Here is a 22,241-nt window from a genome sequence, read left to right as displayed (position 1 = left end):
GCTACATCTGACCAAGTTCGGAAGCAGTCATGTGACACCCGAACACAAAAGTATTACGTAAGCCCTTAGGGCAGACAGCCCTTGGTCCGCTTAACAATTTCTGGGATATTTTCGGCCCCACAATTCCAGCCCCGATGGTCCACTCACCCGCCCACGCCAACCCGCAGCCAGCACTCACACTCACAAAGCGAGAAATTTCTCTGCCCGACTCCCAAAAACACCATCGAGACGACCTCGTCACTCACCACAGCAGTGCGACTCACCACACCACCGTCGCCATGCCTACCCGCCTCTCGAAGACCCGCAAGCAGTACGTTGCCCCGAGCTTCCTTTTACTTTTGGCCATGATTTGAACCCGAATTGGACTGGGGTGGGGCCGCGCAGCCCTGGAGGGGACGGTCAGATGTATGGGCAAGAGTTGGAGAGACAATGGGAGGACGAATGGACGCCAAATTTTCAACACAGCGCGTCGGAGATTGTTGGGATATGGGAAGCAGCGGAATTGGAGAACAAGCAAAAGACAGTCTGAGCTGACATTTGCGTCTCAGTCGCGGCCATGTGTCCGCCGGTAATGGCCGTGTCGGCAAGCACCGCAAGCACCCCGGTGGTCGTGGTATGGCCGGTGGTCAGCACCACCACCGCACCAACCTCGACAAGTACCATCCTGGTATGTTTCAACCCCCCTGGAGTCGTCCCTCTGTTGGGGGAGAGGTGTGTCGTGGCTAATATCGTGCAGGTTACTTCGGTAAGGTCGGCATGCGGTACTTCCACAAGCAGCCAAAGTATGTGAACCCCGACAGTCTCCCCTGAACCTGCCGTGGTCGCACTTTTCATCTGTCGACTCGAATTCGAGACCGAATGTGCTCCTGGGCCCGAAGACTCGCCGTTCGAATTTCACCTGACGAAACGGATGTGCGGGTCCCTTTCAACTAGGTGGAGCTGAGGAGGGTGGAAAGAGACGCCAGAGTCTTCGATCAAGAACATACGCGACGGCCACGTACGGCAGAACAACAAACGTTATGGATCCTTTCGGCCGCCTGGCCTTGGGGTCGACTCTAGGCGCCATCGATCCCCACCATGCGACGACAACTGCACAGAGCACATTGGGTCCGACCGAGCCAGATGAAAAATGCGACCGGACTAGTATTCCATGGACAAAAAAAACGCTAACTGCCAAATAGCCACTTCTGGAAGCCCGTGGTGAACCTGGACAAGCTCTGGACCCTCGTCCCCGCTGAGGAGCGCGAGGCCTACATCTCCGGCGAGAAGAAGGACACCGTTCCCGTCATCGACCTCCTCCCCCTCGGCTACTCCAAGCTTCTCGGAAAGGGCCGCCTCCCTGAAATTCCTATCGTCGTCAAGGCCCGGTGGGTCAGCAAGTTGGTGCGTATTTGTTGTCGTTCTCTCACCTCAGCTTCACAATGCTAACCGTCTATACAGGCAGAGAAGAAGATCACCGAGGCCGGTGGCGTTGTTCAACTGGTGGCGTAAAGGGGGGATAGAACGAAGGAAAGGAAAATGGGAAGCATGGGGAAGATTAAACCCGGCACCGGGGCGATGATGTGAATGCAACGACGAGCATGCCGCGTTTCTGTTTACCGCGGCGGGGGGGCGGACCGCCTTTATTTGTCACTTCAAGCCGGTTGGGACAGGACAGGGAAACGGGCCAAATGGGAAATGGCTTCTCTCGCATTGCATGAAGAACTTTGACCTTCCATGGAGTTAGACCGAAATGAAAAAGGGTTGATTTCTCCATGTTGTCGTTGCCACGACGCTGTACGTTGGACGTTGTACGTTGTACGTCTCTTTGCATGACCGGCTTGGACATGGACACGGGGTAATTCTACATGGGCTTGTCCGGGGTCACGATCATCATTTATGGTATCATACATAATTATGATATTATACATAATCGAGTCCGTCATCATGACTTGTCGGTCGTCGCGATCCCCCCAGAGACAAATGCTACTCCAACTCCATATCGCTGTGCCATGTCACGACATGTCATGTATACTGTTAAAAGCGTAAGCAAGGATCGGCGGCCTTATGCAACCAGATCCATCTCATCGTCATCCCCATCGCCGGTCAAGTCGACCGCATCCCTCTCCGACTCCGGTTCGCGCAAGAAAGGATGCTTCAGCGCCTCGCGTGCACTGATCCGCTTGGACGGGTCGAGGTCCAAACACCGTTCCAGAAACCCTACGGCAACCTTCTCCTCCTCGGTCAGGGGCTTCCCCTCGGGGTTCCCATCCTCGGAGCTGCCAGGCGTGCGGCAGGTCGACCACAAGATGATCTTGTCGAGGGAGAACCCCGCAGTGCCGATGGTAGGGATGCTCGTCTCGAACATGCACCCGTGGAGGAGGCCGGCGACGCGCATGCGCCTGTACCCAAAAATGGTAGCAATCTCCACCATGGCCTCGACGTCGTCGGCGGAATTGAAAAACGGAAAGCGCTTGCTCAGGATGGTGAGGAGGATGACGCCGGCGCTCCAGATGTCGATCTTGGTGGTCTGCTCGGTGCACTTGAACAGCACCTCGGGGGCGCGGAAGCCGCGCGTGCCGGCGCGGTTGGCGCGGCGGGACGGTCGGGTGTCGTTCTTGGGGTAGCCCGCTTGCGAGCCGTTGAGGGCGGCGGCGCTGTTGTGGACGCGCAGCTTGCGCACCTCGCGCGGCTCGTGGCAGAGGCAGGGTTTCGCGTCGGAGCCTTCGCGCTCGGCGAGCCCAAAGTCGACGAGCACGCCGCGGCGCGTGGCCGGGTCGTAGAGGAAGTTGGTGGGCTTGATGTCGCGGTGGAGGATGTGGTGGTCGTGCACGAAGCCGAGGGCCGTAAAGAGGGAGCGCAGGTAGATGGCGATGTCCGGGACCTTCATCTGGCGGAAGTAGTCGCGGAAGTCCTCGTGGCGGAAGTAGGGCAGAATGGCGACGACCTGGTCGGTGTGGCGGAAGGCGGTGATGAGGGGGCAGACGGAGGGGCAGTTGCGGAGGTCGTGGAGCAGTTCGAGCTCGTTCAGGATGCGCAGGGGAGAGGAGGTGACGTAGATTTTCTTGATGGCGACGAACCTGGGCCGGCGTCGTTGGGGCTCGCGGGAGACGGCCCTGCTGTTCGTGTGGTTTGCACCGTGGAGGCGTCGTAATGGCGGAGGCGTCCACTTGCCGACCTGGTTTTCCTTCTCATCGAGATCCCAGAGGTTATCATATTGGTCGTAAAGGAGGTCTTCGGCCTTGTAAACAGTGGAGAATGTGCCTGTCAAAGTTGTCAAAGTAAGCATACGCCTCCCTGAGGCTGGGGTGGCTGGGGTGATGATCATGGACTTTACCTTCACCAATACGTTTAATCAGACGATACTTCTGTCGGAAGCCGGGGAAACTATCTTGAAGACGTTCCATCTCATTCTGGACTCCTTCGTCGACGGTTTCCCCGTCGTCTGAGCTGTAGGACGAAGTTTCGTCTGCTGCCTCGTCTTCGTCTTCGTCTTCTTCTTCCTCGCCCTCCACCTCCACCCCCTCCTGTTCTTCCGCTTCTGTTGGGTGTTCCGACTCTGCCATCATCTCGGTGTCTTCAGTCCGAGGCACATCCTCGTGTATCTCAAAGGATTCGACGCCTCGTCGCCGTACCGAGGTCATGACGCCAGTCTCGGCCCGAGGCCCCCCCGCTGTCTAAAACGAAAGAGAACGGGGCACAACGGCGCAAGGGCGTCGAGGAAGGGCGTGGTTCGTGAGAAGACAGGTAGTCAGTGGTCGACGTTCCACAAGCCTCTGGATTGTACGTGACCAGGAAGTGATGCAGGGAAGAAAGAATGAGACAGGCAGTACGGAGGGAGTATAGTCGAGATGGATGGAATGTGTTGTGTTTCTCAGGGTTCCCGAGTTGCGGTTTGTTCGATGTTGGTGTCTTTGTCAGCAGACGGTTGCTTGGTTTCCCCTTGTGAAGACTTCGGAGGGGTTCAATTGATTCTGCAAGTCCACTTTTTCTTTGCTTTTCTGCGCTGCAAGGTACCTAGTACATTATCCGGGTAAAGTAAGAGGAGGGGCTCGGGAAGTAACTCTTGGTAGCAGCGACTTTTGTGAAGTATGGGGTACCATGGCCATGTGGAGACCTGGAAGTGACGCGGGGGAGCCTCCCAGACGCGTCTTCCAAAACGTTTGATTCGTTGCAAAGGAAAGAAAACAAAAACATTGGTTGCCAGGCACAGCCACCTGCACGTGGCCGGTATCAGCCACCAAGGTACGTACCGTAATCACCGCCTGGATGAAACCAAAACAACAACAAATGCCCACTGCAGCTCCCACGCCCCTCCACCCCGCCGACCCCTTTGCATATTTCCCAAGTCGCACCATCGAGCGGGAATTCTCTCTCTAGTTACTTCATACTGACTTTAATAGCTACCTTACACACCTACGCATCCGTTGTACTTTTCTTCTTCCCTCTTCTGCAAGAGACTGGGGCCGACTGGGCTGGTCTGACGCCTACATACCCATACCTTACTTACCCACACTCCTGCGACCATCCGGGCCTCGCTTCTCCCTCCCTCTGCTTCTCCCCTCTCCCGGGGCTGCCCGTTGCAACGACCATGGCTATGGAGTCGATCAACTTCGACATCAACGAAGCGTTAAAGCACTACATGAGTGACCCGTCCACCATCCCCACGCCCGAGGCCGACAGTGCCCTATTCGATTGCGAAAACGAGCCCGAGGCCCTCACTAACCATGTCGTCGACCCGGTCCTCGACCGCATCGTCGATGCCGTCGCCGACAACCCCGAGGCCATTACGCGCCCTTCTGCCATGGACTCTCTGCAGTTCCTATTAAAGTGCGCCCCCATTTCCCCGGTGCCCCTAACCTCGTCACTATCACTGTCATCATCACTATCACCATCACCGTCATCAACATCCTCAACACTTTCTTCCCTTGCTCCCCTCACCACGCACCCACACACACACACAGACACACCCAACTCTTCCGCCTCCTCCGTCCGTCGTCGCACCAGCCAGCCTCGTGACCAGCTTTCTGAACGTTGCAAACCTTCCAGGCACGCTTCCTACCTCCCCACCCATGCGCTCAGCAAACTCTTCGACCTCGTCATGTCCGGCCTCTCCGCCGAGGCCGACGCCATCAACGCCGACCTAGAGACGCCCGACGACCACGAGACCCTCTCTCACCACAAGCAGCTCCTCGAGATCTACGGCTTCCTGCTACAATGGACCATCTCCGCCGTCGAAACCAAAGCCGCCGAGAAGTCTTCCGCCCAGCCCGTGACCCGCGGTCGGGGAAAGCCGAAGAAGAATGCCCCCAAGGGCCAGGAGGCCACCTGGGATTCCTCCGCTCAGCTCCAGTCCGCCCTCGATATCATGGTCAAGGTTCTCAGGATCAAGCTTTCCAAGATTTTCCTCACCACCTCGGAGCGGGACACCTTCATCGGCCTGTTGACGCGTCCTGTTTATATGGTCTTGGAGAGCGAACAGAGAGTGAAGAATACAACGATTCGCATGTATGCTTTTAAGGTGCTCTGCACTGCCGTCAAGCATCACGGGCACGGATATGGTAGGTGCAGGTGCAGGTGCAGGTGCAGGTGCTGCAGTATTTGGTTGTCGACTTGGCAAGCTTTTGGTGGCATGAATGAACATGGAGGGGGTAACGCTGACGGCTTGATTCTCTTGCAGCCGCGCAAATCAACATTGTCCAGAACCTGACCTACTTCGAGCATCTATCGGAACCCATGGCCGAGTTCTTGCACATCCTTGCCGATAATTACGATTACCCCCAGCTTGCCGACGAGATTCTGCGCGAGCTCAGTAACAAGGAGTTCAACAGTAACGACACCAAGGGGCCCAAGTCGGTGTCCCAGTTTGTCGTCAAGCTCTCCGAGCTGGCGCCTCGGCTGGTCATCAAGCAGATGACCATGCTGGCCAAGCAGCTCGATAGCGAGGTTCGTAGAGAAAGCACTCTGCCTCCCCAGCCCCTTTTGGGGGGTTTTTTACTTCTTTTTTTTTTCTTCCTCTTTCTAACCAGACCCCAAGTCGTACACTCTCCGCTGCGCCCTCATCGAAGTTTGCGGCAACATGGTCGTATACCTCAGCAAGCAAGAAGAACGGGGAGAGAACCACAAGTCCCAACTGAATGCCTTCTTCGACGTCCTGGAAGAGCGCTTCCTCGACATCAACCCCTACAGCCGTTGCAGGACGATTCAGGTCTACATCAAGATGTGCGAACTGGAACAAAAGTTCCCCAAGCGGAGGCAAAGGGCTGCCGAACTGGCCTGCCGCAGCCTCGAGGACAAGAGCAGCAACGTGCGACGCAACGCCATCAAGCTGCTCGCCACCCTCATCAAGACGCATCCCTTCACCGTGATGCACGGCGCACAGCTTTCGCGCAAGGACTGGCAAGCCCGGCTAGACAAGGTGGACGAGGAGCTCAACTCGCTTAAACCACCGGCCGGCGCGCCGGACCTGGAAGGCAACGCGAACAACACGGTAGACAGTGCGCTCCTGGATGACCCTACCCAGATGCCCGAGTCGCCGCAAAAGCAGCAGCAGCCGATGACGGAAGAACAAAAGATCGAGGCCGTCCGAAGGGCGCAGGAAGAGGCGGCCACCTCGGAAGCCATCGAGAAACTCACCTTAACGAAGAGGTATTACAGCGAAGCGCTCCGCTTCATCGACGTACTCCACGAAGCCACCGGCATCATCTGCCAGCTCCTCGGCTCCAAGAACAAGAGCGAGGTGATCGAAGCCATGGACTTCTTCGAGGTCGGGGACGCCTACAACATTGAGCAGAACAAGGTGGGCATCCGGCGGATGCTGCGGCTCATCTGGACCAAGGGGAACAGCGACGAAGGCAGGGGCGTGCAGACGCACCTCATCGACACGTATCGGCGGCTGTTCTTCGAGGCGCCCGACTCGTTCAGCCAGAACGACGCGGCCAACTACGTTGCGCGGAACATGATCAGCTTGACGTTCGGGGCCACACCAGCCGAGCTCACGTCGCTGGAGCAGCTCCTGAGCACGATGATGAAGGCGGGGATGATCCCAGAGCTCGTGGTCACCAAGCTGTGGCAGGTGTACGGCGTGCAGAAGCGGGAGATCTCGCCCAAGCAGCGACGCGGCGCCATCATCGTGCTGGGCATGCTGGCGACGGCGAGCCCGGAGATCGTGGTGGGCGAGATGGAGACGATGCTTCGCACGGGCCTCGGGGCGCACGGGCGGAGCGACCTCCAGCTGGCCAAGTACACGTGCATCGCGCTCCAGCGGATCAATCCCACGAGCCGGCAGGCCAAGGACTCGGGCGTCAAGTTCTCGCGGCTGCCGAACGACCACGCCGTGCTGGCTAAGCTGGCCGCCATTACCGAGGTGCCGTCGGAGAGCAAGGAGTGGTACGGCGTCGCGGAGCAGGCGATCAATGCGATTTATTCCATCTCCAAGCACCCGGATATTCTCTGCTCGGAAATCATCCGGAGGAGGGCGAGGCGCGTCTTTGCGCCGCAGTCGAGACCGGTCTCACGGGACGAGACGCAGACGATGACACAACAGGTAGCAGCAGCAGCAGCAGCAGCACCAGGGGGGGCTGACGGGGATGGTAGTCAGACGACGTTGGCTGGGCAGCCGGCCCGCAAGCGCGACGCGGCGGTCAACCTTTCCCAGCTCCTGTTCATCGTGGGACATGTGGCCATCAAGCAGATTGTGCACCTCGAACTCTGCGAGCTCGATTTCAAGCGGCGCAAGCAGGACCTGGAGAAGGATAAGATGGCCAGGTCCGGGTCCGGGTCCGGGTCCGGGTCCGGGTCGGCGGGGCAGCAGAGGTCCAAGGAGGAAGACGAGAAACAAGTGCCCGAGAGCGACGACCTAGACCTGATCGGCGGCACGACGGAAGACGACTTTACCGACGCCATGGCGGACATTCGGGAGCGGGAACTCCTGTACGGATCCGACTCCCTCCTGGCGCACTTCGGGCCCCTGGTGTCGGAGATCTGCGCCAACAACACGACGTACGCCGACAAGGGCCTGCAGGCGGCGGCGACTCTCTGCCTGGCGAAGCTGATGTGCGTGAGCTCGGAGTACTGCGAGGCCAACCTCCCGCTGCTCATCACGATCATGGAGCGGTCGCCGGACCCGACGGTGCGGTCCAACGCGGTGATCGCGCTGGGCGACATGGCGGTGTGCTTCAACCACCTGATCGACGAGAACACGGACTTTTTGTACCGGCGGCTGGCGGACGGCGACGCGTCGGTGAAGCGCACGTGCCTCATGACGCTGACGTTCTTGATTCTCGCGGGCCAGGTCAAGGTCAAGGGCCAGCTGGGGGAGATGGCGAAGTGCATGGAGGATCCGGACCGGCGGATCGCGGACCTGGCGCGGATGTTCTTCACGGAGCTCAGCACCAAGGACAACGCGGTGTACAACCACTTTGTCGACATGTTTGGGTTGTTGTCGGCGGAGCGGTCGCTGGGCGAGGAGAGTTTCCGGCGGATTGTCAAGTTTTTGCTTGGGTTCGTGGAGAAGGACCGGCATGCGAGGCAGTTGGCGGATAAGCTGGCGGCGAGGCTGGGGCGGTGCGAGACGGAGAGGCAGTGGAATGATGTGGCGTTTGCGCTGGGGTTGTTGCCGCATAAGAATGAGGAGATTGCGAAGGTTGTGGCGGAGGGGTTTAGGGTTGTGCAGGCTTCTGCGTGAGCAGCTGGAGGGAATGACGGAATGACATTATGCTACATCGTATTCATACTCATACAGAGTCTGGGTAGTGAAGAAATTGGACAGGTGGGAGAATAAGAAGCAGCACAGCATATTCACATTCGCTTCGTGAAGTCTTTTATCTCTACAACACTCCAGACGCGGTACTAGCAGCTACCGGGTGGGAAGGAGGTAGAAACAGAAAAACGAGAATAAATCAAAAAAAAAAAAAAAAGGAAAGAATGAAGCCATTGCGGGCAACATGAATAGGGACCGAGGGCATGGGGAATAGAGCGATATACGGAGTAGAGATGGCTATATCCACTGTGCTCTCGAGGGAAGCGAGATGGTTCGATCTACTAACATAGTCTTAGATAGAAACGACCAAAATAAATCATAGGACAATAAATTGGAATAGAAAAAACGTTTGGAATATTCGCTTTGATTCTTAAGGAGAGAGAATTTGGTTCTTGGTTCTTTGATGACCCGAGCACAACCCGAACCACGAGGCCGAATACGATGAGTGAAGGGAACCGGAAGTTTTGGAATACCAACTGGAAGTCTGCCCATTCTTCTCTTTTGTACTGGATACAGCAAATAATAAGCTTGCATCTCGTCGCCTTCAGTATTGAGTACCATACCGTCTACTTCGTAGGCACCCGTTGGTCCTGTTTCGTCATCCCACTAAGCTTAAGTACCTTACCAACCAACGAAGTACAAAGTACGACGGGATTGGTGTAGAGGGAACGAAATTTGTATGTTGCCAGACGCTGACAGACAGTTGACAGGCGTTGTCAGCCGGGACCCCGCAGTTGGACACAAAGGGGAGGACGGGTAAGTACAAATAGGACGTGGCATCCCACCTCTTTTTATTATGCCTTTCCCGCCTTTTTGGGTTGGTTGTTCTTACCAGGTATTTTCCCGGCCGACGACATTGTACGACCGACATACGGCAGACCGAAGCTCCCAAAAAAGGATCCCCCCACGTTACTTCATCTCTCGCTCTCACCGTACACTACCTTCGCCTTACCTTCACCTCACCCCTACCTCCACCTCTACATCCATTCCACCTGGTCCCTTGGCGCATAACCCAACACAAAGGCTCCGGAAAAAGAGAGGGCAAAAGAAGATACACTAGCCTGTCAGCTATTTGGGTCTTCTTGTCTGCATTTCGACAAAATTACCGAGCCGGATTGCTATATACGGATACTATTCACCCTTACATATCGAACATTTCCCGTCCTTTGAGAGTACCTACCTTACCTTAGAGTCCGGAGTACCGAGTACATACAGTACTTAAGCTACCTTACCTTAGGTACCTCCTTCCCCTCTCCACTGTCACCACTGCCCAGTCGGCTGTCGCGACCCTCGCAGCTGCTGTGGTGGCGTCACTGTGGAGTTGTCACAGTCGCATTGTGGAGCCCCATCGACGGAAATTCATAACTGCGACTTCCGAGAAACGTCCTCCACCGCTTTCCCCGTCACGATCACGATCACGATCACGATCACAATCTTTCCATCGCCGTCACAACCAACAATTTGGAAATAGCTACTAGCTTTCTCCCACTCAATTCTGTCCCACCCATCACCACATCACCCTCCAGATCTACGGATACTCCAACACCTTCGTGTCAACATCAACACACCATCTTGATCTTACTCTCTATCCGCCTCTCTCATACGCACACACGCGCGCAAAAACACCCGAATCTCGCAGATTCTCCCATTTCGGAATAGCTTCCTTCCATTTGCCACCAGCAAGCTACCGAGTGCGGAATACCGGTACAGAATACGGAGTACGGAATACGGAATACGGAATACGGAATACATCCACGCCTATCCGACCTTCCACCTACCTACCTTACCTGCCCCTTCGCATCATTGTTGCTTCTTCAAGTTGCGCTTGCTCAGAACTTCTTGAAGAAAGCACCCGTGCCCACTACGCGATTCGCGATCCTCGACATTTTGTCGCGTCTGCCACCCCGGCTCGATGCCATGGGATTGGAACCTTCACCCACACCCATTTTGAGTACCATCGGGGAAGCTCCTCCCAAGGTATGTCTTTTTTTCTTTTTCTTTCTTTTGACCGTCACCTGCTAACTACCTCTCTCTAGAATCAGTTAAAACTCGACGATTTGTAGGTCGCACAAGCAAAAGCGAAAGCAAAATACAGCGTCGCCTGCCCCCACAAGTGTCATGGGCAAGCAAATCTGCCTGGGTACGCGCTTGCGCTACCCCATCACCATCACCAAACTCCTCAAATCCCCCGGCGATCCCGTCCAGCGACAAGAAAGCATTCTGGAATACTCCTTCAAATGGATGAAAGAGGTCGGCGACCACGTCTCCGGCTCCGCCTGGCAGGAGGAGCAGACCACCGTCGCCACCTGGGACAGCCCCGTCGAGGGCACCCTCAAGGCCTGGCTCCTGCGCGAGGGCGACCCCGTCCACCGCGACCTGCCCTGCCTCGAGGTCGACGAGGCCTGCAGCCACGAGATCCAGTTCCACGGGCTCTGCGCCGTCTGCGGCAAGGACATGACCGAGGTCTCCTGGGCCTCCGACAGCCTCGACACCCACCGCGCCACCATCAACATGACCCACGACCAGACCGGCCTCATGGTCAGCAGCGGCCTCGCCACCCGCGCCGAGCACGACACCCAGCGCCGCCTCCTCCGCCAGCGCAAGCTCAGCCTCGTCGTCGACCTCGACCAGACCATCATCCACGCCTGCATCGAGCCCACCGTCGGCGAGTGGATGGAGGACCCGTCCAACCCCAACTACGACGCCGTCAAGGACGTCCGCCGCTTCCAGCTCAACGACGACGCCGCCGCCCCGCGCGGCGCCGTCACCTCGGGCTGCTGGTACTACGTCAAGATGCGCCCCGGCCTCGTCGACTTCCTCGAGGCCATCGCCGAGAGGTACGAGCTCCACGTCTACACCATGGGCACCCGCGCCTACGCCCTCAACATTGCCAAGATCGTCGACCCCCACCAGAAGCTCTTCGGCAACCGCGTCATCAGCCGCGATGAGAATGGGAGTATTCTGGCCAAGAGCCTTCAGCGCCTCTTCCCCGTCAGCACCAACATGGTCGTCATCATTGATGATCGCGCTGATGTTTGGCCCCGCAACCGTCCCAACCTCATCAAGGTCGTCCCCTATGATTTCTTCAAGGGCATCGGTGACATAAACTCGAGCTTCTTGCCTAAGCGCCGCGACCTGTTGCCGGCACCCATCGCGCCGGCGCCTGCTGCCACTAGCACTACCACTACTGCCACTACTCCCACTACTGCCACTACTGCCGCTACTACCACTACTGATGCCACCAGTAGTACCACCACTCCTACTATCAACGGGAATGCCAACACCAACTCCAACGCCACCACACCGTCTGGTGCCACGGCCCCCTCCACCACCAACAGACCGTCTGCCATCGATGACTTGATCAGCATGAGCAACGGCGACGACAAACAGCTGCAGATAGAGCAGACCAAGGAGCAGGAGCGGTCGTTGGAACATCAGATCAAGGACCGGCCGCTGCTCCACCTCCAAGAAGCCCTGGACAAAGAAAGCGAGACCACCGACTCGGAAGACGGCGAGCACCATCACCACCGCTCTCAAGTGCTTCGTGACGACGACGAAGAGCTCTTCCACCTCCAGCAACACCTGACGGAAATCCATACCGAGTTTTACAAGCTCTACGACGCCAAGCGGGCCGCCCGCCGCGATTCGCCTCCCAAGCAGGCGCCCTCGCACGAGAGGCATCGCAAACAGTCGGCCGACGACGGCGTCGACCTCTCCATGGTGCCCGACGTCGGCGAGGTGCTCGACGAGCTCAAGTCCAGGGTCCTTCAGGACACCGTCATCGTCATGTCGGGCATTGTACCCCTGGGCATCGACGTGATGCAATCCGAAATCGGTCTGCAGGCCATGAGCTTCGGCGCCGAGATCCAGACCAGGGTCACCAACAACGTCACCCACGTCGTCGTGGCGCCCTCCCGCACGGGGACCCAGAAAGTCCGCCAGGCCTTGCGCATTCCGAGCATCAAGATTGTCAACCAAAACTGGCTCACCGACTGTCTGAGCCAGTGGAGGCACCTTGACGAGACACCCTACGTCGTTCATGTGCCGACGTCCCACGAGAGGAGACGCAACGGCGTTGCTGTCGACGGAAGGGCCGGGAGCCAGGACCAGGGCAATGACCAGTACCAGGGCAAGGCCGAGACCGAGACCGAGACCGACGCGAACCGCACCGCATCGGGAACGACTGGCGAGCCCGGCACGTTGCCGCTCACCGAACAGCACTTGTTCGACGAGGACGACGAGGACGTTGAAGGTGCGGATGAAGACGACGACGAAGACGAGGAAAATGCCAACGACGGTGACGGGGACGATGATTTCGCGCCCGATTTCAGCGCCGGGAGCCCCATTGATGACCTGAAAACGTTCGACTGGGGCGGTATTGACGACGAGATGCGCGAGTTTCTCGGCAGCGACGTCGACGACTCGGAGGATGGTGAGGGTGAGGGTGAGGGTGACGGTGACGGTGACGGCGGATCATCATCGCGCGGCACAGCCGACGAGTCGGAAGGAGGCGTCTCGGACGAAGACGGATCCCAAAAGTCCGGCCCCGGCGGGACCAAACGGAAAGCGGCCGACCACGACGGGGACGACGACGATTCGGAACGCGAAGGGAGCGTCCTCGCCAAGAGGCAACGCGTGGCTAAGGACCGCGGCGCGTCCAAGCTGAGTGGGGTGGTGCACATGCCGTCGTACGCGGGCGGCGAGTCGACCAGCAGCAGTCTCCCTACGCCGCAGGTCACGGGCGACGAAGACGAAGTGGCGGCGGCGCAGAAGAAGATTGCTGGCAGTGGCGGCAACAATAATGACGCGGCAAACGCTGAAGACGACGACAACGACCACGACGACGACGACTTTGGGGCCGATCTCGAGGCGGAACTCGAGAAGGAGCTTGAGGCGGACGCGACCGGGGGTTAGAAGCCTCCTCCTTGCGTCAACGGCAACTGTCATCCCCGGCATCATGGCCACGACGACGATGTCGACGGCGATGTGGAGACGGCCTTTGCGCAGGCGGGCGAAAGCTACTACGGTCGAGAACACGCCGACTGGGACGCCGACGCCGAACTGGTGGCGGCCCTCGAGGCCGAGCTCGAGAAGGAGCTCAACGTGAGCGAAGGCTAGAAGCCAGATTCTGTCCAGCGGATGTACCGACCTGGCACGAACGAACGCCGAGGTGACTCGGTTGAAGGAGATGAGTTTTTCTGTCTCCCACATTCTACATATGATGTCGGCGGAACCACAGGACGACGGTATATCATTTCAGGGCGACTTGCTCGCGGGCCATTCGCCACCACCACTGCTGTTCTACCCAAGAGGGAATCCATCCAACTCGCGCAACTTGTCGGTTGACTCTGAGTATGGTCCGAGGGTGTTTGTTTATTATTATTATTATTATTATTATTATTTATTTTAGTTTTGCTTTTCCTTTCTGTCTCCCATTCTACTTTGTTCTCAGTATACCCAGCTCTTTCCGAGGCGCAAAATGCGAATGGCAGAGGCAGCAGAGGCGAACAGGGAAAGGTCAAGGTCAAGGTACAGGTCATGGTCAAGGCAAGGTCAAGGCAAGGTCAAGGCAAAGGCACGACATGGACATGGCAAGGCAAGGCAAGGCAGGCATTGGTGTTGTGTTGCATGGCGTGGGCGTTTTGACGGAAATGTCTTTTTCTCCTACTTCTCTGCTGAAGGAACAAAAGGGCTTTGTGGGGTTTGGGGGTTCTTATTGCTACCGCTAGTATTGCTTTTTTCCTCTTCTTCGTTTCTTTATTATCTGCGCTGCACGGAGGACGGGCGCTTTGGTGGGTGATTTGTGCTTCAAGGCTTTGGCGCAGAGCATATTGAGTAGAGATATATGTTAATGGGTAGGCAATTGAATGCAGATGCTGGGGTTCAGGGTTTTGCGCGCTTCAAATATATATTTTGGGTGGATGTCGCCGTTATGATACGCAGTTACCATAAAGCAGAGGAAGCAATATAATACGTTGTCGTGAATGTATGCTTAAAGTGTTCTGAGCATCGCTATGGGCATCATCATTAACGGATATCTTCTTATTAACATTAATATAACTGTATACAATGTCATATATACTAGAGTCTTATCAGAGGGTCTTTGTCTGTCATCCGTCACCACCAGAGTGCGAGATGTCTGGTTTCAGGAGCTCGGTGAGGCCGGTGAAGCAGGTGAGCCGGTGAGTAACAACGCGGGCCGGATGAGTAACCGAGTCAGGCCAATGAAAACAGTCCAATTGGACTGACCAATTCAACGAAAGGTCGTCTTATGTAATCGTGCCATATTCTTCCGAGGCTGGAAGTGGAATCAAGAATCAATCAATCACCGCATTCGAAATTGACCACCGTCCTCGACAACGACCTCACCCGACCTCAAGTCACCTAACCACGACCCCTCGCGTGGTTGAATTCGAACTTCGAAAAAGGCGAGTTTTACGACCTGCGCCCTGTCGCCTAGCTCACGAATTGAGCGAGCGAGCGAGCGATCGAGACGAAGCGAATCGAATCGAGTCGAAAGACGATAGCCGAACTGCCAGGGCTTCGACGACCCGTTGCCATCGTGACGGGTTCGGGAGATATTCACCAGAGATACACGGAGTGATTTAGAAGAGACGCGCATTCACAACCATGCCTCAGGATCTGCCGCCCGTAGGAGGCTATCAGGCCGTCCAGTACAAGGTGGGTTGCTTGGCTTTTGTTTCCGCTGTTGTCGGGGTTTGGTCGGATCGAATGGGGTTTCATGCCAATTGCACATGTCATGGCGACGGAAAGAGCAGAAGGGTGTGGGGGGTGATGCGAGAATGGGTGGATTGGTGGACGGATGGAAAGAAATAACCGAGTGGATGGTTCGAACGTGGACCATCCATGATCCGACATTCCCCCGTTGATCACCACGAAACAAGGACGAGCATGACGTTCTAGATTTTCAGTGATCTGTGGAGGCATGCAGACAACGCACTCACCAAGTCCACGACATGCAATCACCCATCGAGTCGAGGGCGGGTTACGGAGGGCTGGGGGAATATCCGGACGCACCAAGACGAACTTGCCACACAAAAAAGACAGACATGCTAACCACCACAAACAGCGCAACCTCCCCGCGCGCGGCTTCCGCCCCAGCATCCTCCTCCTCGGCATGGGCGCCGTCATGGGCTACGGATGGTACAAGCTCATCAAGGGTATCCGGGAAGCCAAGTACGTATCCCGTCCCTCTCCTTCCCTCTCCCCAAGTGCCGACCTTGGAGACGAACGTCAGCTAACGAACGCATCTTCCACCCCCCAGTGAGCTGGCCCGCGAGAAGATGTGGGCGCGCATCCACCTCATCCCCCTCCTCCAGGCCGAGGAGGACCGCGACCAGGTGCGTCGGTGGTACGCGGACCAGGCGCGCGAGAAGGAGCTGCTGGGCGAGAATACCCGTGTGTATCACTCTGATCGGTTTGTCCGGCCTACTTTTGCCGTGGCGCCGGAGAATACTACCAAGTAAACGGTCCTGGAGGAGAGGGAAAGAGTTGGCTGGTTGGTGGGATGTAGGATGTTGTATATATCGTGTAGACGAAGGGGAATGGGATCTTGTCCTGTCATTCTTTTCTTTTCTTTTCTTTTTATGGTAACGTGGAATATGGGCCGAGGTTTCGACAAACGACTCCATCCGAAGCAACCGACTCCGAACCCTCCCCGAGTCTTCAGTCCCAATATGGACACCGTCATGCTTCGATACCGAGTAACATCGAGTTTGACTCGCGCTTTTAACAGACCGTTCTTTCGTGATTTCAACACCTGCAACGAATGTAGCGAGCAAATTGAACATTGGTATCTTACGGTTCCCAGCAGCTATATTTTGGAGCAAAGCATTGGTCGTCCTGTAAGCATGTTGCTGCGGCAAGTCGTAAATTATCATCACCGAGGCAGTCGGTGGGAGGAACCAAACAGCATGCAACCGTCCCGCCGACTCTATCACCAATTTTCCTAGCAACTCATACCGATATAAGCCAATTACCAACACCAAACTGTCACATACGACCATACCTACTAGAAAACTCGGGATCCCGTCCGCTCTCCCTTAGATAAGCTAGTAAGGGCTGGATTAGTAGTTGGGTGGGTGACCACCAGCGAATACCCGGTGTTGTATGTCCCTTTTTTTCTGGTTATTATTTGCTATTTTCCTGGGGACTTACGGTTTATAAGAACTTCTATGGCAGAATTTTAGCACATACGACCATACCCACTGGAAAACTCGGGATCCCGTCCGCTCTCCCCTGGATAAGCCAGTGAGGGCCGGATTAGTAGTTGGGTCGGTGACGACCAGCGAATACCCGGTGTTGTATGTTTTTTGGCCACCGCCTTTTTTTATCTTTTTTTCTTCTTTTTTTTTTTTTCTTTTCTTCTCTTTCCCCTCGAGTTATAGACTGTCTTGTTCGCCCGGCAGAATATCTGTTCTGGGGTTGGAGGATACCAGGCCTCCATCTATCTACTTCGTAGACAACCCTCGAGCCATCATCGACATCGAGGGCACCGCACCTCGTCAAGTCAAGTGCAAGACTGGAAGCTGAAGCCTTCACAATCACAACACTGCATACGGGGGCAGTTTGTCGTTTTGCAAAGAAAGGGAAAGCTGGTATCGAGAGAGAGCACAGCTCATGATTACGACCCGCTACTGTGACGTGGTGACAACAAAGCGACAGACCATAGATCCTTTAGTTGCCGACCTGCTCTCGCCTCTAGCCACGTCTCCGAAGGCTTCGAGCCCGGCGTTTTACGGACAACCCCCTCTCGGGAGTACGTGGTCGGCGTACCCGGGTCGGCGACCATCTGCCAGAGGATTCGCTCCGCCGCCAGCTCGGCGTCATAACAAGGAAGCGCCTCGCGAAGATGCTCCCACCAGTCCTCCCCCGGGAAGTAGTCGTAGTGCGCCTTGGTGAACTCCCAGTACTCCGGGTACCAGCCCGCAAAGCCCCAGTCGATGAGGGCAGCGACGCGTCCGTCTCTCACGATGATGTTTCTCGGCACCAGATCCCCGTGCGTGAAACAGGTTCGGTAGGAGGCGGTAGTATGCACCTTTGCCACTTCGTCCCCGAGACACGACTCGACGTACTCCAGGGGCATACGTTGTCGTAGCAAGGAATGAAAGTCGGCATGGGTAAAGGGGCCGAGGAAACGAGAACCGATGCGGCAGTCATAGGCGGGGTTTTGCAGCGCGGACGCGACAAGATCGTCGGCGGGCGGCGGGAGCGCCCGGAGAACGGAAACATAGTCCTTGATATCTTCGAAAATGGTCTTCTTCTGCTCCGGCGTGAGGCGGCCTTCTTTCCTCCAAGCGCTATCCAGGGTCACGCCCTCCACGTACTCCATCTCGATGTATATACGGTGGTCCGAAGTAGTGTGCACTTTGTAGACCTTGGGTACCGGGATCGTTGTATGCTCGGCGATGTATTGCATGGCCTCGACTTCGGGGGGATCGCATGGTCCCTTGATGACGCGATGCCGGCTGACTCTCACCACGGAGGAATTGAAGGGCCGGTAGAGCTTTCTGCCCAGCCAAAGCCGGAACCGGAGTGGAAACAGGGTGCCGATGGATTGGCCCATCGATTCGGATGGGTTGGGAGGACCAGAAGCAAAGGAGAAAGCGAGCTTCCTTCCTGTCCGTTACATAGGTAATAGGTAATTACGTGTACCTGACACCCGAGAAACACGGCATCACCACCTACCTGTACCCTACGGTATCCGCTTCTCCGTCATTACCTAAGCCTATTAACATGGTACTCAGTATGTCCTCTCCCATCATGACTTACACGTCATCTACCTATCAGATGATTCGTCACAGCTGTCCTGCAACACAATTTATCAGCCCCAGTCTCCGGCCTCACGACCAAACATTATATATACAGGTCGGGTCGCTCATTGGCACAATCATAGGCAGACCAGTGGTCAGCTACTTGAGCAGTTTCTCATATGTCCTGTGTGACTGAGGTAAGCTGGACAGCAAAGCTTTCGAAGTCGGTGCGCAAAATAACATCCCCCATGAAGTCGCATGTACGGGGTACTTTCTGATCTTAATTCTCAATCCTATTGGTGCATCAACCCGACGAAATACTGTAAGGCCCCCACGGTCTTGTTGGTGATACCTGACGTTCGACATGCCTTTACATAAGGTACCTAAGGTAGGCAGGGGCGCTTACATACGATCAAGGATAAAAGGGCAGCTCCTCGCCCAGAAAAGGCATCATCGGAGACCGATCGTTCAGCCTGAATACCACTGATGAAGTACACACCCCTGTCTTTTGATCTGTAACCCCATCAGAAACCACATCACATCCTCTCTTGCAATGTCCTCAACCTCGCAGAAACAAATTGCCGTGGCTTTCTACCGTCGGGATCCCATCTCAACCGACCCGCACAAACGCAAAATCTACCAGCACGAGTCGTACCACTGGGGAATTCTGATCGTGCAGCAAGGCAACGTTCACGACGCCTACGAGGCGACAGACAGAAACAGGCTCGACCCCGTCACGTGGAAGCAGGAAAACCCGACCCTGGATTGGTGGTTCAAGGCCAAACAAGGCGTCAACCCGTACCGAAGTGGGAAGTATCTCGGGTGCGTCGTCGTCGGGACGGTGCCGGCCGACAAGTCGAGGGACGATGTCCAGGCGTTCCTGCACGAGGTGCCCCTGCCCAAGAGGCACCAGTATCCGCAGCAGAGCTGTGTGACGTGGGTTGGGAACGCCATACGCGCCTTGGGCGAGGCGCAGTGGATGCGCGAGTTGGACTGGGAGGAATTCGCGGACTGGGCGCTCGCATACGCCGACAAGAGACTGAAGAACTCGGAGGACACTCCAGAGGTAGTCTATTACGAAAAGTAATGGAAGCAAGAGCGAGAGAGGTGAGGAAGAGAAAAGAAGGAAAGGGAATCTTGGCCCTAACTGTTCGCGGTGGGTAACTCAGGGACCGATCTATCAAGCTCTGTATTTGGATCATCGCAGCTACCTACCTAATTGGCAGATAGTTTCTGAGGGAAAGAAGTAGATAAAGGACTAAGCGATATATAAGGTAGGTAATCCGAAGTGGCTATATACTAGGTACTTAGAGAGTATGATATATGAGAGGGTAATCTGTCTATCTGTATATTGAATATAAGCACGAAAATAAGCCCTATATATAAGATATATAGGAATTCCCTTTTAGCGTAGTGGTACATTTTTCATGCGACGGGAGTCTTGCCCCGACACCGATATCGCGTAATCACGTAATTACAACGCACCTTATAAGTTGCTTGTTTTCCACGTTGTTATTTCTTTTGATTCGACATACAAACGATGGCCCCCCGGTTCGTGGCGGTAGAGCGCTGGGACTCCCACGTTTTTATCATCTGCGATCTTTTCAATTTCGGCTACGACCACGAGTCCGCCCTACAAGGTTGATCATGCGAATGGAGTTCATCCTGTCTACCATTGTCCGCGATCACTGGTATACAAATGATAAGAGGTTGCAATGTACCCTTTTCGTTTCGCCGGTTCGGGTTCGTTGTACGAAGAACACGAGGAACCGGTCCAGCTCGACGCTGGCCCTAGATTCTATGTATCTGAACCGAAGCCCCCCCCCGTTTCCTCATGGGGGAGAGAGACCCAGTCTCATCCCCTGTTCCATCGTAACCGTAACTACAAGAGCCCTACTTCTTCTTAAGGCTGGCACTGCGAGTACCACGGGTTCAGCTCAACGCAGCTCGTACCCGACACGCAAGGCCGGGGGGCGGGCCAGTCCTGCGAATTGCACTGTCCCCAGACCTCCACGGGGCTGCCCGACGGAGGAGGCGTGGAAGGAGGCGGGTTGGTAGGAGGCGGGTTGGTAGGAGGCGGGTTGGTAGGGGGCGGGTTGGTGGGAGGAGGGGAGGGCGAGGGGACGTCGAAGACGGGGTAGTTGCCGTCGTCCTGGCGGCGGCAGCCGGAGATGTTGGTCAGCTGGGCCGGGCACTGCACGCGGCGCCAGTTGACGTCTGGGTTGTCGGCGTCCCGGAACCAGTCGTAGCGCCAGTAGCAGCCCTCCTGCAGGGAGGCGGGGAGCTCCGAGCACTGGCTGCGGCTGGTGGTGCCGCCGTAGCGGTTGCCGGGGAACTGGAAGCCGAATTGAGGCGTGCAGCCGTCGAAGAGGCCCAGACCTGAGGAGTCCCGTGTCAGTTTGGTCTGTTGGACAGGTGTAGGAAAGGGGACTGGGGTGAGGATATGGGGATATGGGGAGATTTGGACAAGGGAGAGTCATGTTTTCGTACCTCCGCCGGGCATCTGGATATCAAAGTGGTTGTGACCGAGATCACCGCCTATTGCAAAAGTCAGTCGCCTGAACGGGGGTCAAATCGTGTGAAGATGGGGGGGAACATTACCAGTGTTGGTCGACTGGACGACTAAAGTCTTGCCAGCCACAGGACCAGAGGTGAACTGCAGACTATGATTCCGCACGTAAAAGGTTAGCAATCCATTTCTCGGAGACCCAGGAAACAAAAAAGAGGTGACCAAAAAAAAAAAAGGAAAAGAAAAGAAACGAAAAGGGGGCGGGGGACCAGAAACTCACGCATAACAAGCACAGCACCACGACGCCTCGGTACCACCGCTAATAGCAGTGGCAGCGAAACCAAACGCGACATTGTCGTTAATGGCCCACGGCTGGTTGTTCGAGCACGTAAACGCAACTCCGTTGCTGTCGCAGCCGCTCCGGGCCTCGGGGCCGAGGGGGTTGTCGTTCCTGTCGCACGTGCGGGCCGGGGCGCTCACGGCGGCCTTGTCGGGCCAGGCGCACGAGGGCTTGCAGCAGTCCCAGTACCTGACAGGTCACGCATTGTCAACCAAACGAATTCCCCTGATCGCCGGGCGGCGCAAATGTGTGAAGGGCGGGGGCGCAGAAGAGGGGGAAGAGAACCAACCTGGTGGTTCGGCCGCTACCCGAGGAAGCTTGACCAGCCACGGCGCCGGCCAGGGCAAGAACGGAGAGAGTTGCGCTGCGCATGGTGAAGAGGATGTCGATCTTGGTCGATCTGCTCCTTGAACTCTCTTCAAAGGTTCGGGGGATGAAAGAATAGGAGGTGTGGGATGGCTCCTAATTGTCAAACTGCAGCACTGTCGATCAGGGAGGACGATCGAACGTCTGGACATTATATATATACAAAGGTAATGAATTATTTTAATACAGAAAAGAAAAGAGGGGGGCGGCCAGGGGTCCGTCCTGCGATCAGAAAGGGGCAAGTACGGCCATCCGTCTCCGTCGGTCCGTCCGCCATGGATTTTATTTCTTGTCTTGACAGTACCAAGAGTATGCCAGAGAGACGGGACCCATTAATAGTGGTCCGGGAGGTGGCAGATACATGAGGTATATGAGATTGGCGTGGGGAGGGAGGGAGGTGCCACATCAGGGAAACCTGGCCGAGAACCTGATTTTTGGACATTATGTTCGGAGACAGACGTCAAGTGCTAGGAAGTTTACGAAGCTGTGGACCCCTTTTCGCTGATGATGCGT

The 22,241-nt window shown here is 56.2% G+C and overlaps 8 protein-coding genes across 8 annotated transcripts; 5 read left to right on the top strand and 3 right to left on the bottom strand.

The window, feature by feature from the left end:
• Window positions 1-194: 194 nt before the first annotated feature.
• On the top strand, window positions 195-1,675 carry SODALDRAFT_351038 (60S ribosomal protein L27a). Its single transcript, XM_028613512.1, has 5 exons — window positions 195-310; window positions 549-667; window positions 737-782; window positions 1,182-1,383; window positions 1,441-1,675. Exons 1-5 carry the CDS (start codon window positions 279-281, stop codon window positions 1,489-1,491), a joined length of 450 nt encoding a protein of 149 aa, XP_028465615.1. The 5' UTR covers window positions 195-278; the 3' UTR covers window positions 1,492-1,675.
• Window positions 1,676-1,858: 183 nt separating this feature from the next.
• Window positions 1,859-3,881, bottom strand: SODALDRAFT_312099 (kinase-like protein). The gene is made up of 2 exons (XM_028609190.1): window positions 3,317-3,881; window positions 1,859-3,243 (listed from the first exon to the last, which is right to left on the bottom strand). The coding sequence occupies exons 1-2, from the start codon at window positions 3,621-3,623 to the stop codon at window positions 2,045-2,047; spliced, it is 1,506 nt and encodes a 501-aa protein (XP_028465614.1). The 5' UTR covers window positions 3,624-3,881; the 3' UTR covers window positions 1,859-2,044.
• Window positions 3,882-4,307: 426 nt separating this feature from the next.
• Window positions 4,308-8,673, top strand: SODALDRAFT_333562 (condensin complex component cnd1). The gene is made up of 4 exons (XM_028612010.1): window positions 4,308-4,809; window positions 5,029-5,540; window positions 5,660-5,925; window positions 6,017-8,673. Exons 1-4 carry the CDS (start codon window positions 4,571-4,573, stop codon window positions 8,663-8,665), a joined length of 3,666 nt encoding a protein of 1,221 aa, XP_028465613.1. The 5' UTR covers window positions 4,308-4,570; the 3' UTR covers window positions 8,666-8,673.
• Window positions 8,674-10,646: 1,973 nt separating this feature from the next.
• Window positions 10,647-13,754, top strand: SODALDRAFT_174755 (hypothetical protein). Its single transcript, XM_028607018.1, has 2 exons — window positions 10,647-10,717; window positions 10,777-13,754. Exon 2 carries the CDS (start codon window positions 10,859-10,861, stop codon window positions 13,652-13,654), a length of 2,796 nt encoding a protein of 931 aa, XP_028465612.1. The 5' UTR covers window positions 10,647-10,717; window positions 10,777-10,858; the 3' UTR covers window positions 13,655-13,754.
• Window positions 13,755-15,071: 1,317 nt separating this feature from the next.
• On the top strand, window positions 15,072-16,572 carry SODALDRAFT_333560 (NADH:ubiquinone oxidoreductase 14kD subunit). Its single transcript, XM_028612009.1, has 3 exons — window positions 15,072-15,421; window positions 15,831-15,937; window positions 16,026-16,572. Exons 1-3 carry the CDS (start codon window positions 15,371-15,373, stop codon window positions 16,225-16,227), a joined length of 360 nt encoding a protein of 119 aa, XP_028465611.1. The 5' UTR covers window positions 15,072-15,370; the 3' UTR covers window positions 16,228-16,572.
• Window positions 16,573-17,093: 521 nt separating this feature from the next.
• On the bottom strand, window positions 17,094-18,390 carry SODALDRAFT_333559 (kinase-like protein). The gene has a single exon (XM_028612008.1). The coding sequence runs from the start codon at window positions 18,324-18,326 to the stop codon at window positions 17,385-17,387; it is 942 nt and encodes a 313-aa protein (XP_028465610.1). The 5' UTR covers window positions 18,327-18,390; the 3' UTR covers window positions 17,094-17,384.
• Window positions 18,391-18,652: 262 nt separating this feature from the next.
• On the top strand, window positions 18,653-19,904 carry SODALDRAFT_351032 (hypothetical protein). Its single transcript, XM_028613511.1, has 2 exons — window positions 18,653-18,710; window positions 18,768-19,904. The coding sequence occupies exon 2, from the start codon at window positions 19,067-19,069 to the stop codon at window positions 19,598-19,600; it is 534 nt and encodes a 177-aa protein (XP_028465609.1). The 5' UTR covers window positions 18,653-18,710; window positions 18,768-19,066; the 3' UTR covers window positions 19,601-19,904.
• A 239-nt stretch (window positions 19,905-20,143) lies between these two features.
• SODALDRAFT_344699 (hypothetical protein) lies at window positions 20,144-21,734 on the bottom strand (the record flags this gene model as incomplete). The annotated part of the gene is made up of 5 exons (XM_028613173.1): window positions 20,144-20,892; window positions 21,004-21,051; window positions 21,115-21,176; window positions 21,303-21,551; window positions 21,652-21,734. 5 exons carry the CDS (start codon window positions 21,732-21,734, stop codon window positions 20,417-20,419), a joined length of 918 nt encoding a protein of 305 aa, XP_028465608.1. The 3' UTR covers window positions 20,144-20,416.
• Between the last annotated feature and the right edge of the window lie 507 nt (window positions 21,735-22,241).

The sequence above is a fragment of the Sodiomyces alkalinus genome (genome assembly GCF_003711515.1).
Source record: "Sodiomyces alkalinus F11 unplaced genomic scaffold SODALscaffold_6, whole genome shotgun sequence".
In the NCBI taxonomy this organism is placed as follows: Eukaryota; Fungi; Ascomycota; class Sordariomycetes; order Glomerellales; family Plectosphaerellaceae; genus Sodiomyces; species Sodiomyces alkalinus.
The sequence above is the reverse complement of the archived record's forward strand: the minus strand, read 5'-3'. Positions and strand labels throughout refer to the sequence as shown.